Genomic DNA, 15,483 nt, shown 5'->3' with positions numbered 1-15,483 from the left:
GGAGAGTACATACAGACGCTAATTTACGTGAAAAATGGGGGCAATGTGAGTACTGTGAAAAACAAATAAAAATTCTTAAAGTCAATTCTTGCGGCTAAAAGAATGGCTGTGATTCAAGAAAACCCGTCCACTCCTGGGCTGTGACTTGTTCCGGTTCTGAGACCCGGGACAGGGCCCGTGTTCCCAGAGGGCTGTGCGCGCCGGGAGCTGCGGGACACACTCAGTGTGAGCTCGTGTACCTGTTCATTAGCACCATCATCTTCCCCTGCGGCCCGTCGAGCTTCTGCGTCACTCTCTCCACGTCCTGAAAGTACTTCTCAGCCGTTTTTATGTCTCCAATCTGCTTGGACAGAGTCACAGTCAGTTCAGGCGGCAAATCCGCAGCCGCGCCCAGCTCAGCCCCGGGGTCACGTCATGAAGACGTTCGTGCTGAGCAGGGGCTCTGACCACTCGCCACGCATCACTTCCTGTTAAAAGTGCCAGAGACGCGTGGGATGCAGTGGGTGGCCTCCCTGCGGCCGAATCGAGCCCAACACGCGGGCCACGCTCAAGACCAACACGCGGGCCACGTTAGACGCGCCGTTTGCAGCCTGTACTTTCTGAAAGAAACCCTGGCATAGCAGCAGTTACACAGAATGAAAGTGAAACGGAAGACTAACGTGTCAGAAAGTGTGGCGTGCACAGGCTGGTGCCATGTGGCAGGCCCCGATCGGTCCTCTGGTTGGTTGTGACCAGTGAAATGACAGTCACTCCCCGCCCGCCTGGCCCAGCGAGTTTTGTCCCACGAGCTAACCCTCAGTTCTACCTTAGCTGCCCAGAGTCCCCGGCCTTCCCCAGCGCCTTCGCGGGCAGTGCCCACCTGGAGGAAGATGCGGCCGATGCCACTGAGCAGCTGCGGCTCCTGCTCGGGGTGGAACTGGATGGCGGAGCGGTAGGCGTCCACGGCCAGCACGTAGTCCTGCGGGAGCAGCGGCTGTCAGGGGGGACACGGCTCTGCCCAAGGCCCCGGGGACCCCGTGTGGAGGGCACAGGGGCACATGCGAGGCAGGAAGCAGGAGGCCCAGCGGAACCACCCGCCTACTCAGGGCGCGCCCGCCTTGCCCGCCTGCAGGCCAGAGGACACCTGCAGGCCTCTAGAACCTGAGGAGAGACAGTGACACTGAGAGTGAGGTGAGCCCTGGCTGGTGTGCTCAGTGGTTAGAGCGTTGGCCTGAGCACGGAAGGCTCTCAGGTTAGATTCCCCGTCAGGGCATGCACCATCCAGGTCGGGAGGCAACCAATTTCTGTGCCTCTCGCACACTGATGTCTCTCTCTCTCTCCCCCTCCCTCTAACGCAATGGAAAAATCCCTTCAGATGAGGATTAACAAAGAACAACAAAGTGAGCAGTGAGCCCTGGCCGGGTGGCTCAGGAGGTGGGAGTGTCGCCCTGTGCACCAAAAGGCTGTGGGTCCCATCCCTGGGAGGCAACCGATCGATTTTTCTCTCTTACATTGATGTTCCTCTCTCTCAAATCAATAAACGTATCCTCAGGGGAGGGCAAAAGTGATAATAAAACAAAACAAAACAAAACAAAACAAATAAAAATAAAATAAAATCCAGTGGGAGGAGGCTGTTCCCAGCCCCGGGACGCGTGTGGCTGTGCCGAGAGCATTATGCAGACACTCGGGCGGGAGCACACGAAAACGTTTCTCATCATTAAAAAGTTAAATTAATATTTATTCCCCTGTAATAGAAATGTTATTCCAAATAATTAAATGGCTGATTAAATAACCCACTGTTAGCCCATACACATAATTTAATTAACGTGACACCACAGAGCAAGACCACAGGCCTGCGATGCTGGGCACGGCCACTAGGTGGAAACAGAAAGCACAAGCCTGAGTGGCCTTCACTGCAACCATTTTCACTCTTTTTAAACTCAGAAATGGAAGATTAATATAAAACTTCAAATTCAACGCATTCACTGTAAAAGCATTTTTGAAACAATAACATGTTCTGTGCGGACCTCCTCTACATGCTACCTACATACATGCAGGCAGAAGACATGCTTGCTGCCTAGAGGTGTTATGACAATGCAACAAAGAAAACCATGTTCATCCCATAATTTTCTGTTCGTGTCTTAAAAAGGCAGAAAAGCCGCGAGTTTTGGCACAGCTGACCTCCCTCCGGAGGGGTTTAGCCACGAGTGCAGTGTCTGCCTGGGAATTCACGACTGTGCGGGTTTCTCTGCGCGGGGACTTCCCGTGAAGCCGACAGGGCCGCAGGGCGGGGGGACAGCGGTCAGAGCTGGCTGACGGGCCCAGGTGGGACAATGGCCTGTGTGAGGGCGGAGGGGCAGGGCCGCAGCCTCGGGGAGCAGCTGGTCACCTCGGAGGCTGTGGGCTCGGGGCACACCCCCTCCTGCCCACAGGGGCCCCAGGGCAGGTGCGAGGGGACAGGGACAGGAAGGAGGACGTGAGCCTGAAGGGAAATCGCTGTGAGCAATAGCGCTCCTCACCCCCACGCGTCCTCACCACTGTGCCGGGGCTGGGAGACAGAGCGGGAGGCTCCCCGGGATGTGAAGGGCACTCTGCACCCCAGTGGCATACACTAAGGGGCACAGACGGTGGGGCGCCGGTACGGGGACCGCTGTGCTGGCTCCTCCAGCCGGTCCCGGCCACACCTCTGTGACGGGCGGATGAGCTGTGGCTCTGAACTTACCCCTGCTCCCAGCCCTCCCCACGCCCACACGAGGGTCCATGACTCCATCACATGGCAGCCCGCAGGCATGGACGCCGCGGTCACGCTCCCCCACTCCGACCGCTCCCCCACTCCGTAAACTGCCTGTCTGCCACACTGCAGCTCGGAATGACCTTGGGGGCCGGGGGGGGGGCCCCCCACCTCTCATCGGGGCCCAGGTGGGGACAGCGAGGCTGCTGCCTTGTGGCTGATTGGTTCCTGTAGCAGCTTCCTCAGCCGGCAGGCGCCCAGAGCAGGTCACCCTGGGGCAGGTGTGAGCTGATGGGGGCTGCAGGTCCCCACACAGGGAGAGGCCCCAGGACAGGCTGTGTGAGCTGCAGGGCTGCCCAAGGAGGAGGGGGAGGAGGAGGGGACTGGAGGAGACAAAGGCCCGCCCCCCCCAACCCCGTGCAGCCTTACTGTGGCCCTGTGGCTGGCAGGCTGTCCCCTGGGCCGGGGGCTCAGTGTCCTGTCCTGGGGAGCAGGGCCGCGGGGAGCCTGGCTCCAGATGCCGTGAGCTCCCAGCCAATCACCCCCAGACGAGGAGAAGGCCCGCTAACAGGGAGCACAGAGCCACCTCCAGGCGGAGCGCAGGGCAAGACGGGGACCGAGGTGGGGGCACAGTGTGAATGAGGATTTAAACTGAACCACCAGACCCCGTTTAACAATTACACGGGACAAGGAAACTCCATCCTGTGGAATTCACACAGCGGTCACAGCCCCTGGCCCCGAGTGTGTTCCCGCTGCGTGGACTCCGCGTGCGCCCCAGCCCCACGCACCTTCATCAGGAGCAGGCAGTTGGCCATGGAGCAGGTCACCCGGCCCAGGCGGGACCGCCACAGCTGCACGGAGGCTGCAAGAGAGGGCGCTGAGCGAATGCGGGGGCCGGGGTGGAGCCCGCACACCGGAGGCTGGCGCTCTGGGCTCCGGGCGGAGGCCGGCCATGAAGGGACACAGCAGCAACAGAGGGCAGGGCTCCGCCTCGGGGGACAGACCACAGGGCCAGGGCCAGCGTCAGCACCCCGAGAACTCCTCACCATGAGGGGGGGGGGGGCTGCTGCCCGTGGCCTGTGCAAGGCGCCCCAAGGGGTCAGCACTGGGCTCTGCCTTCCCCAGGTCCCAGGCCTGTTTGCCAACCTCCCGAGGAGACAGGACACCCCTCCGCCCGCTCCACAGCGGGGGCTTTGTCGCCTCCCGCGGCAGGGGGCAGGGGCAGAGGGGCTGCTGGAAGGGCACACGCCCACCAAGGTGAGGCCCCCTGAAGCCGACTCCCCACAGGGCATCTTCAAACCTCCACAGCCCGCCTCCCCCCGCCCCCCACCCTGCTTCCCCCCTCTCCCCCCACCCCCTCCTCCAGCCCGCCTTGGGTCCAGACCAGCGTGGGCCGGCCCTTCCTCCCATCTCCTCACGGAGTCCCAGGCCGAAGGTCCCAGGAGCTGCCCTGGGGTGAGGGGAGGGCTGGTTAGGGACAGGAAAGGGGACCAGACCACAGAACCAGCGGGCTGCGCCGAGCGCCCGGGAGGGAAGCCGCACGGACCTTGCCTGTTCTCGGGCGAGATGCTGCTCATGCTGCCGTCCTCGGCCAGGCCTTGCTCGAGGTGGGCGAGGATCTGCAGATTCAAAGGAGAGCTGAGCCCCACAGGTGGGCCTGAGCCTGGGCGTCTCACACCTGCCCGGCGAGCGCTTTCTCCTGAGAGCTGGACCTCTGGACCTTCCCACACACCCGTCCCGCTCGCTGCCCAGCACCCAGGTGGCGGCCACCTGCAGCGCGGAAGGCTTGGAAAGTAAAAGGATGAAATGACCTTGAACCGCCCCCCACTCCACCACCACACGGTGGGTGTCTCTCCTTCCGTGGGCCTGCCCGCCTGCGCTGAGACCGTCCTGGGATTGGGCTGCTGCCGGCCCGGAAGTTAGGGTTACATCATCAACGTCCCCACCTGTGGCTGTGGGGCCGCACCCTCCAGAACCCCAGACTAGCTCCCCCAGAGCGGCTGGGACTGAAGGCACCGGAGATGTACCCTCCTTCTCTAACAGCCGGAGCAGCTGTCCTGCCTGCGTGCTCCTCTGTCTGAGAGCAGCTCCGCACGCGAGCTCCACCCCAACGGCGTCACTGCTCCCCCAACCACAGGCCCGCGAGAACGCGGAGGACCAGCGCTGGGAGACAGGCCGCCTGGGAACGGGCACTGTCCCCCAGGTCTGCCTAACGTCCCCAATGGAACGGTCTCATGGCCACACAACTGTTATCCCAACCCGGGCGATTCGGGGGCGACGCGGGAGGCACTCCGGCCCGGCCGTCCGGAGTCAGGGGCAGGTGACAGGGTCAGGGCGATGTGCTGGGCTCTGGGCCTGTGGACACTGTCCGTGATGCTGCCCAGGGCACTGCAGGAGCCGGGGGCCTGGCACGTGCCGAGCTTCCCGGTGCCTGGGCACCACTCAGGTGAGTTCTGGGAGACTCTCCTGCTTCACCAGCAAGGCCACTCAAGAGCAAGGACTTCAGGACTCCAGCCCCCAGCCTGCCCCCTGCCCGCCATGTCAGCGAGAAGACAGCACAGGGTCCCCGCAGGCCAGGCCTGCCTTCCTGAGGCGGCAGGGCGACAGCGGGCCCTGGGGAGGACCGGGAGCCTACCTGGCTGCAGACAGCCTTCACCCGGTGCAGCCGGTCCAGGGACTCCTGCGGGTTCCCCAGGTACTGCTGCAGCTCTGCGTGCAGGATGCGCATGGAGAAGGGGACCATGGAGCCTGCGACCAAGGCCAGAGCGTCAGCCAGTGCCGTGAAGAGCACGCCCCCGCCCCGCGCATGCATGCGAGCTGTGCAGACCTCCCCCCAGCGGGGACCACAGGACCGCCTGACACCGTCAAGTTCTCCATGGTGCCCGCTGCAGAGTGCACGTGGGTGAAGCCCGTGTAAGCATGTTCTAGCATGTAAGTATGTTCCAGCCATCAGAGGGCCAGGGGGTGTCTCCTGCAGCCATGTAGACTGTCACTGATGAGACAGCTGGGCCCTCCTCCAACACAGGACAGCACAGAACCCTGTGGGCTCAGCACCTTCCACGGGCAAGCTCGCCTAGAAGGTGCTGCGTGTGGTCCCCGGGACGTGCAGGGAGGAGCTGCCAGCAGGGGAGGGTGTGGGGACCCAGAGCCAGGACAGGGGCTGAGCCAGCGTGCGTCAGGCCCAGGTCCTGAGGATGCCGCTTCAGCCAGAGTCTATGGTATGTGTGCGTGTGCATGCGTGCACATGCGTGTGCCTTTGGAGCCAAGTTGTGCCTCAGAGCTGTCCCAGCAGGAGGCACGGCAGCATCAGGGCTGCCCAGACACGGGTCTCCGGCACCCCCAGCTCCATCGGTCAGTGCCGAGGGGGACGAGGCCACTGCTCTTCAGGAGGAAAACAGTTCACACCTTTCTCTCTAGAACGTGGGGACATGGCGAACAGTCACAAAGCCGATGTTCAAGTAGCAAAATTCTTCCAGAATTCATCTTTAACAGGTGTTTTTTAAAAGAAGAAAATTTAACATTCTTTAAAAAATATTAATGTGCCCCTCCCCCCAGGAACAGTTCAAAGCCACAACGGAGGAGCTGCTGGGCCAGCCCCTCGCCCCTCGGGGTGAATATGCTGGGTGGTACAACTGCGCCCCGTGTTTAATCAAAGGCATTGGAGCTTATTCACACACATCATGTGTGTGCACCGTGTCAGCCTGTTTGCTCATATACTTCAGCTAAAGGAAAAGAATCAGATCGTCCATTTATGCTAGTCACACCAGAGCGAGAAGAAAAATTAGTCCACATCCCAGACACCACTGTGGCCGAATGTCGCACGCGCAGGAGGCCTATGGTCCCTCGTGGTTTACATTAACTGCCCGATGGCGCGTGGCCAGTCTGCTCTTCATCCGAGTTCTGATGCAGTTTAATTTCTGCAGCTTCAGCAGCGGCTTCCTGGTCTGCTCGTCCTCAGGGGAAGGAGGAGGCACGTACCCTGAACCCGGACTTCACTCTGGAAGCTGCAGGGTTCGCGGGGTCTCCACCACACCGTCCTTGCCGAGGGCAGCGCCGAGCGCGGCCTACTCCCCAGCAGGACTGGACAGGACCGGGGCGTCAGCGCCCAGGCAGAGGGCAGGACAACGAGGCGGTCCTGCCTCTTAACCCGCGGGTGTGTGACGTGCTGTTCTGAGTGCCCGGCTCATGGCCTCAACAGGACAGGAGACCAGACACGAGCGGTTCAGTGAGCTGGCCCTGCAGACCATGAAGGTCAGGACAGCCTTTCGCTCGACAAAACACCTCCCAACGCCCCCCGCCCCGCCTAGTTCTCATTTCCCGCCGCTCTGCCTCACGCCGTCGCCCACATTTTCCAATAAATTACGACAGCAGAGGCCACGAGAAGGCACAGAAGGAGCACGGCGCACGGATGTGTGTGCCCCTTCTCTGAGCGCCTGTACTGGTTACAACGCAAAGTACTTTTTACTCTGGAGCAAGACCAGGAAGCCCGAGAGCCCCCGCGTCCTTACATGGACTCTCACGGAGCTGCCTGGGGGACGGGGGATGAACCCGCGGCCGCCCCGTGAGCGCGTCCAGGTGGGTGTATTACAAACAGGTGAGGCTCTCGGCCGCTGCCAGGTGCTTGATCTCCCAGAGCCGGGAAAAGAAGGAACTGAGGAGCCAGCTGTGTGCAAAGCCAAGCCAACAAAGGCAGGCGCGGCGCAGCCTTACCCCTGCGCCCCGGGTACACGTGCGGGTAGTACTCGTAGTAGAGGTCGGGCTGGTCCAGGCTCCCGAAGGGCTCGAACTCCAGCTCCGCGTTCTGGAACAGGCCCAGCTTCACCAGCAGCGCCAGCCGCACGAACCACAGCTGCACGGGGTGGAGGCACAGGTCACCCGCAGGTGGGCCTCGGCGCGGGCCTGCCTGACCCACCCCCAGGCATCCCCTTAAATGCTCCGGTGACCTGTGCCCACGCGGAAAGCTCCAGGAGGCAGGAACCCAGTCAAGTCCGGGTTCAGGGTACGCTGCCCCCTCCTCCTTCCCCTCGACGCGGAGGACCTCCCCCCCACCCATCCCCCCTCGACGGCTCTTCCTATTCACACTAGCTCTGCATCCTCACCCCAGAAGAGCTGCTGTTCCCCGTGAGAGCAGCCCTGAGGAGGCCGCCCCAGCCGCTCCCCCAGCAGCCCTGCACGGACACTGGGTGCTGAGCCTCCAGGCTCCTGGTCTCACGACAGAGACAAGTCCAGGTCACACCTGTGTTGTCACAAAGGGGGGACCAGAGCATTCTCACCCTGGGACTGAATTCAGGGTCTGAAACCCGCTTTTTGTTCCCACTGTTCTTACTGGAACAAAAGGTCCTGGCCCCTCCCATGCCCCCCCCGCCCCCCAATACAATAAACAGAACAACCCAGAGCCGCCGGCCGTACCTGCAGTGAGTCTGCCGTGTGGCTGGTGGGCAGCCCGCTCTTGCCGTAGCCTTGGCCGTGGGCGGTGAGGAGGCGCCCGCACAGGTCCACCGCCGCCCTCCAGTTTCTGCTGCTCTGAAAGGCACAGCAAGGCAGCCCTCGAGCACCGGCCACGGGCTGGACGCAGGGCATCGCCAGGCAGCCCGCCCGGCAGAGGCCAGAGGCCAAGGTCCTGGCCACACGTCCATCAGGCGGGAAGGGGCCAAGCAGGAGACACAGCTCAGGAGAAAGCACAACGCCAGCACGTAGCTGCCGGCGGACCCGGCGGAGAACCTGTGGAAAGCTGGCCACAGCCCACCCCCAGCCTGCCCTCCTTCCTCGCAAGATGTGCGCTCTTCCTGCTTAACCTTCCAATTTGAAAAAATGCCCCAGTGGGAGCTGTGTTGGCTGCATGTGTGTGTATCTGTGAGGTCTGCATGTGGTTGTGAGCTCTGTATGTTTAACATGCTTCTATTATTAACATGAAAGACTCGAACTACACTGCTGCAACACATCAGGCCAGTCTATCAACACAATACACTTCCCTGCTATTTCCCGCTGAGACGTGAACCCTGGAACACCTGTGCAATAACAAGCCTTCCATACTAAGTGGAGAAGACAGGACATTTAAAAAAATAACATAAAATTATTTCTCTCTAGACATCATATTTGATGAAGCTTATTTAATCCAAGTATACTCTGCTTCAAGTAATCTGATCATTTAAAATAATGGCTTTTAGGCTAATTGGACTGAAAATTGAAAGCATGTTGATACGATGCTTTTTGCTACACAGGACTGGTATCTATTCTAACAAATTTCTATTTATGTGCAAGGGCTTTGGATAATATATGCAAGGTAATTAACTCCAAAGAAAACATCGTGAAGGAACACACACAACTGAAAAGCACACACACTGCTCCTCACAATGAGCTGCTTCAGGCCGACGAAGGACTGCTCCACCGAGCTGGCGTCCGCCACCTGCCTCCGCACCGCCGCCTTCTCCCCCAGGAAGCGCAGCAGCAGGTCCTTGACGGCGTCCCCCTGGGAAGGATGTGAGCGCAGGTCAGGACAGGGCAGCAGCGGTCACTAACTCAGCCGCCAACCATCACCCAAAACGCCCTCTCCATGGGGCGTGATAGCTTCCACTGACCCTGACCTTCCTGGTCCGGGTCAAACCCGCACAGAACATCAGCACTTTCTCAACACGAGTGCCGAGTGTGCGCTGTGCGATGCCAAGGCCGCGGCCGGGGAGTGAGCTTCGGGGCCTCATCCCTAACGTCACGTGCCGGCCCGGTCCTTTCGGCTCATTTCCAACCGCACCCGAGGACCCCTGGTCCCAGCACCCGCAGACAGCCAGCCACCGGGTGAAGGGTAAGTCACTTGCATGGCAACCTTCCACTTCCCCAGAATCGGGGGAGGAGGGGGAACTGCGAACAGCAGAGAGCTGGAAGGCAGGTGCTGGAGGCCAGACCCGCTGCCGTGCAGGGACCCCCAGGAGGACGGGAGGGAAGAGGCAGGGCGCAGGGCCCGGGCCACCTGGGGCAGGATGGAGATGGCTCACTGCGGGCTACGTCATATCCGGTTTTCCATCTACCAATGACACACGAAGCTCAGCAGGCATCTCTGTGCTATCGCTCGTATGTGACACCCCCAGTGGAGAGGGGAGTCCGTGCTCTCCGGGTGCCTCCCGATTGAGGGTTCTCTGCAACGAGAACCACACCCTGCGGACACCCAACGCTGGGCATCTGCACACCAGCGAGACTCCCTCCTCCTTTTTTAAGAAAACTGATTTTGGAGAGAGAGAACACTGACGTGCCAGAGATACGATGGGTTCCCTCGCGCACGTGCCCTGACCGGGAGTCAGACCCGCAGCCTTGCAGGGCACGGGACGGCGCTCCAGCCATCTGAGCACGCGGCCGGGGTGAGACTGCTTCCTGATGACAAACCCCATAGTGGGATCAGGCGGTTTTAAAACAGTCATGGTCCCCTCAGGGCTGCCGGGTCAGCTGTTCCCACGCCGACACAGCACAGGGAGCTGGTGAGGGAACGGGCGCTCTCATCCTCAGGGAGGCTGAGTGGACACTGCTACTCGCTACACATACCGTTTCTGCTTGTATGGTTTGCTACCGGGGCACTGCTAGCTTCCGTGGTGTGTCTCTGAGAGCTTTGTCCACGCCAAGCACATCGTACGCAACACAAACACCGACCATCTCTGAGCAGAGAACCCAGCGCCAGCTGAGGCCAGCACCACTGTCTTCAAGAACAATCCAGGGAATGAAGCCTCTTGAAAAAACCCAGGGGGTGGAGACTATCGTGTGCTGGAGCCCGGGTGTCACCAGGAAGCTGATCGCACCAAGCCTGGAGCCACTTCCGAGAACTGCGAGGTACCCCGCTCCCTCGCTGGAGTCACCCCTAAGACCAGGGCTACTTCCTTACGTTATACCAGGGACATCAACAGGGCGCGAAATCACCCAGGGACAGAACACGGACCCTCACAATCAGAATCTTAGGAACTCCTAAAAACAGGACTTTCCAATGCTTGAGAGGTATTCACTTATGTATGGTATATGTATGTAAAAGGTATTCTACTTGCATATAGCACCTATGTATATAGAAGGTATTACACACACATACATAGTAAATGAATATAAAAGGAACACGTGTATTAAAGCAACAGCAGCAGCTGGGCACTGAGAGTGCACAGAACGACCCACTTCATGGAGGAGGATCACCCGTGAGCGCTCCCTTTGCTCGGAGAGGCCCGGCCTCACCTGGATGTTGTCGAACTTGAGGCCCGGCATGGTGAGGTTCTCCTTGTCCACGAACACGGTGCTGTACTGCTGCGTGGCCACGGACACCAGGACGTCCCTGGTCGCCGCCCCGGGCAGCCAGGCGTCGCTCCGGCGGTCCATCTCGCTCATGCTCAGGGCGGTGGCGAAGGGGTCCTCGCTCCCTGCGAACACGGCCTGGATCTGGGAGAAGGGCTGGGGGGACGGAGGGATTTCCAGCGGAGCCATGGGAACAGCTGGTTCTGCGCTCTCTGTCCCCGGGGAGGCAGCTCCTGCCGGAGAGGCGAGCGGCGACAGCTGCCCGGGAACCCCCGTGCCGGCGTTGGGGTTACTGACGGAAATGAACGTGGAGGTGGTGAAGGAGTCGAAGAAGTCCGAGGCCAGGGAGCTGGTGTTGGCCGTTTCCCCGAAGAACGTGCTCAGGCTGGGGCTGGGCTGCACCGCCGGCGGCGGCGTCCTGGGGGCCGGCTGGCTGGGGCCGCTGAAGCTGGGCGACTTCACCATCTGCGACTCAAAGCCATCCTGCAGGAAGGGGCTGGGCTGGGCGGCCAAGGCCGGGGCCTGGCTGAAGATGGTGCACACGGGCACGGGCTCGTCCTTGGGAGGGGGCGAGCCCGGGGGCCGGGGGCCCGGCTCCCCTGCATCTGCATGCTCACAGGCGGGCGAGCCTTTCCCTTCTGGCTCCAGGTCTCCCTGCAAGGTTGCCCTGGTGCCAGGAGTCACTTCCGAGCCGTCCTGAGGTGCTTTGTCTCCATCACTCTCACTGTCAGGACTGGGAGTGTCCACGGCGCCTTTGCCCGGGACACTATCCTGGCTGTGGTCAGCGCTGCCTCCTGCAGGCTCCCGGACATCCTGCGTCCCACCAAGGTCACCGCCGAGGTCACCTGTGTCGTCTTCGCTGTTGTTGGGAGAATCCGAAATGAGGACGCTCTCCATCATGTGCTCGCTGAGCTTGTCTACGAAGTTATTGGAATCATCTGAGACGGTCTCATTCTCCTCCGACCCAAACTCGTCGCCCCCGAGATCAATGGTTTCCTCCTGGTAGAGCAGCCCGGGTTCTTGCTGGGGTGCCTCCGGGGTGATGCTTTCTGCCCCCCCCTCGGCCAGCCGGGGCTCCGCCGTCAGGCTCTGCTCAGCGCCCGGAGCGTCCTCCATGGTCCCTGAAACAAAGGCAGATACACCAACCTCATCAGCTTTTCCTCCCAGTTACTATTAAGCTCATTTTATCCTATTTTTTCTTTCTTCTTTTAAAATATACCTTTATTGATGTCAGAGAGGAGGGAGGAGGAAGAGAGAGACAGAAACATCAATGGTGAGAGAGAATCAACTGCTCCTGCACGCCCTACACTAGGGATCAAGCCCACAACCTGGGCCTGTGCCCCGACCGGGAATGGAACCCTGACCTCCTGGGTCATAGGTCGATGCTCAGCCACTGAGCCATGCTGGCCAGGCTACTTTATAAAAATGGTAAACACATGGAAAGCACAACAGCCAGAGCGACCCCTACTGTCCACCTGTGGACCTTGGGTGATAATGACTTGCCCTCAGGCTGCAACCTGTCTGGTCCGGTGGGGATGTTGATCAGGGGGAGGCTGCGAAATGCCGTAGGCCTCCGCACCTGCTGCTCAGTTTTGCGGTGAACCTAAAACTGCACTAAAAAGTGTTTACCAGTTTTATATTCACATCGATATTCAAAAGACTCCATTTCTCCAGCCACTTACGTATTGTTGTAGTAAAAGACGGGCAACATAAAACTCACCACCTTAGTCACTTCTAAGTGTACAGTTCAGTGTATTAAGGACATTCATGTTGTGCAACCATCACCACCATCCATCCCCTCATCTTGTAAAACCAACTCTGTGCTCCTTAAACTGACTCCACCCCCAGCCTGGCACCCACCACCCTCCTTCCCGTGACCCTGACGCTGTGGGGACCCCACAGAAACGGAACCAGCAGCTTGTCTTTCTGTGCCTGCCTTACTTCACGTAGCATCACGTCCTCAAGGCTTGTAAGACCGTGTTTAGCATAGATCAGAACTTCCTTACATTTTTTTTTAAATCCCCACCTGAAGATCTTTTTCCCATTGCTTTTTAGAGAAGGCAGGGAGAGAAGCACAGATGTGAGGGAGACACGTTGATTGGCTGTCTCCCACACGGGCCCCACCAGGGGCTGGGAGTAAGCCCGCATCCCAGGTGTGTGCCCATGAATGGGAATCGAATCAGAGACCCTTCGGTCCATGGGCTGATGCTCTAACCACTGAGCACACAGGCCAGGGCTGCCTGGGATATTTTAAAAGAAAACATCGGAAAATTACAAAGCGAGGCAAAAAGCAACCATCTTTCAAGTCACAGCTTAAGTTTGTAACGATGTTTAGATTCTCCTCGGAAACCTGGTTTCTAATCCAGTCCAATGGAGGAAGCACCTTCTCCATTTCCGGGGACAACGCTCGCACAGAGGGAGCCCAGTCCAGCGGGAAATCAGATCCTTACCCTTGAACTTTCAGTACAAACCACTGCCAAAGGACTGGGCCATAACCCTGAGTGCTACGGCGTCTCAGCGCCTCAGCGCCGGCCATGCCCCGCGGCCTGCTCTCAGGAGCCCGAGGAAGCGAGTGACGGGAGGAGGGGCGCCTGGCCTGGGAAAGCCTTAGAAGGTCCTTGTGATGCTCCCGCTCCTCTTCTAAAGGTACGTTTTCTGGGAATAATGCCTATTAAATACTGATTGGATGCAAAACAGGATTTGTATCTGTGGCTAAGACAACATACCCTTCGACCTTCAAAGGTAATATTCTGACCCTTGTCACACCTGCTTTTCCTTCATTTCCCACACGCTCATTTCCCCAAACATCCCGCGGCTCAGCCTTTTCAGTTCCTGGCTGTTGGCCCTGTGAGAGGCCCGAGGCTCCACCTCATCAGGACGAAGCTCTGCTCCGTGAGGCACCACACGTGCCCCCATCCACTCATGAGCGTATTTGAGGGGCTTTTGATACTACAAACTGCTCAGCTACACACATTCTCGTACACGTCTCCTGGTGTACGTGTGCAAATTTCCTCATGGTGTTCAAATGTGGCCCTGGCCGGTCCGGCTCCGTGGACCCCCGGACTGAACGGTCTTGGGTTCCATCCTGGCCGAGGGCAGGTACCTCAGCTGCAGGCTCGATTCCCTGGTCGGGGCGTGAGCAGGAGGCAACCCATCGATGTGTCTCTCTCACATCGATGTTTCTCTCGTTCTTCCCCCTCCCTTCCACTCTCTGTAAAAAAGTAAAAATAAAAGTGTGTGTGTTGGGCCACAGACGATATACTTCTTTATCTTCACTAGGTAGCGTCAAATCGCTTTCCTGAGTGGTTGTACCAATTCGCACACGGAGTAGCAGAGCACAGGTTTTCCTGTTCAACCCATTCACCTCCCCTCGGTATCTCAGACTTCTGACTTCGTTCAACACCCTGGTGTCAGTACAAGCACATCCTTTTCACCCTCCAGGGTCCCAGCTGAGAGACCATGCCGTCCCCAAAACAAGCAGGAGTGAAATACTTGAACCCGAAAGACAGGGTGTCCTCAAAAAAGGCGGAATCTGTAGCCCAGGGACGTGAGACAGGCTGGCTGTGTCAGCGCTCACGGCGCCTGACGGGGCTTTTCCAACATGTTTCCAGTCTGGACCACGCATGTGCGCGGTGGACACCTCCGTCCAGGACGCTGCCGCGATCACCGACGTTACCGGGGACCTCAAAGCTCTCCCACCACCATCCCTTCACCTCCTGGCGCTGGGCCGGCGGCAGGTCTCCGCCAGCGTCTGTGCTCAAGCGGCAAAGTGGGAGCAAGACAGGTTACGGGGCCTGGGAGGCCGGAGCCAGACCTGCGCCCCGCTCCCCCTGCCTGCTCCCCGGTCCCCCCTCTGCCTGCTCCCCGGCTCCCCCCTCTGCCTGCTCCCCGGCTCCCCCCTCTGCCTGCTCCCCGGTCCCCCCTCTGCCTGCTCCCCGGGCCCCCCTCTGCCTGCACCCCGTTCCCCCTGCCTGCTCCCCGGCCTCCCCTCTGCCTGCACCCCGTTCCCCCTGCCTGCGCCCGGATCCCCCTGCCTGCTCCCCGGTCCCCCCCCCTTGCCTGCGCCCCGGCCTCCCCTCTGCCTGCGCCCCGTTCCCCCTGCCTGCGCCCCATTCCCCCTGCCTGCGCCCGGCTCCCCCTGCCTGCTCCCCGGTCCCCCCCGCTGCCTGCTCCCCGGCCTCCCCTTTGCCTGCGCCCGGATCCCCCTGCCTGCGCCCCGGCTCCCCCTGCCTGCTCCCCGGCCTCCCCTTTGCCTGCGCCCCGACCCCTCGTCTGTGCCGCCGACGCCTCCCGCCACGACGCGCCAAGGTCCCCGAGGCAGACCCGGCCGGCGGAGCCCGGGGAGGAGCGGAGAGAGCTGGGGGCCGCCCGGCCCGTCCCTGCAGCCCGGCGGTCCTCACCTGCCGCCCGCGGGGTCGGAGAAGGGTCCGCAGGGCCGCGGCCGGTGGGTGAGACAGTGGAGGAAGCAGGAAGGGGGCGTGAACACTGCCCCTCCTGCGGCGTCTGCGGCGCCTGCG

At 60.3% G+C, this 15,483-nt stretch overlaps 1 protein-coding gene across 1 annotated transcript in view; it reads right to left on the bottom strand.

Annotated features, from left to right (window-relative positions):
* The window catches only part of TRAPPC12 (trafficking protein particle complex subunit 12), a 17,001-nt gene extending 1,518 nt beyond the window's left edge, over positions 1-15,483 (bottom strand). Inside the window, exons 1-10 of the mRNA XM_079792369.1 lie at positions 15,367-15,483; positions 10,910-12,087; positions 9,063-9,179; positions 8,120-8,233; positions 7,421-7,559; positions 5,346-5,458; positions 4,257-4,329; positions 3,499-3,572; positions 860-958; positions 240-340 (exon numbers count right to left, since the gene is read on the bottom strand). Coding sequence (XP_079648495.1) covers positions 240-340; positions 860-958; positions 3,499-3,572; positions 4,257-4,329; positions 5,346-5,458; positions 7,421-7,559; positions 8,120-8,233; positions 9,063-9,179; positions 10,910-12,082 — 2,003 coding nt within the window. The 5' untranslated portion in view covers positions 12,083-12,087; positions 15,367-15,483. The remainder of the gene's footprint in view (positions 1-239; positions 341-859; positions 959-3,498; positions 3,573-4,256; positions 4,330-5,345; positions 5,459-7,420; positions 7,560-8,119; positions 8,234-9,062; positions 9,180-10,909; positions 12,088-15,366) is intronic.

The sequence above is a fragment of the Cnephaeus nilssonii genome (assembly GCF_951640355.1).
Source record: "Cnephaeus nilssonii genome assembly, chromosome: 15".
Lineage (NCBI taxonomy): Eukaryota > Metazoa > Chordata > Mammalia > Chiroptera > Vespertilionidae > Cnephaeus > Cnephaeus nilssonii.
This window is presented reverse-complemented; position numbering and strand designations above follow the sequence as displayed.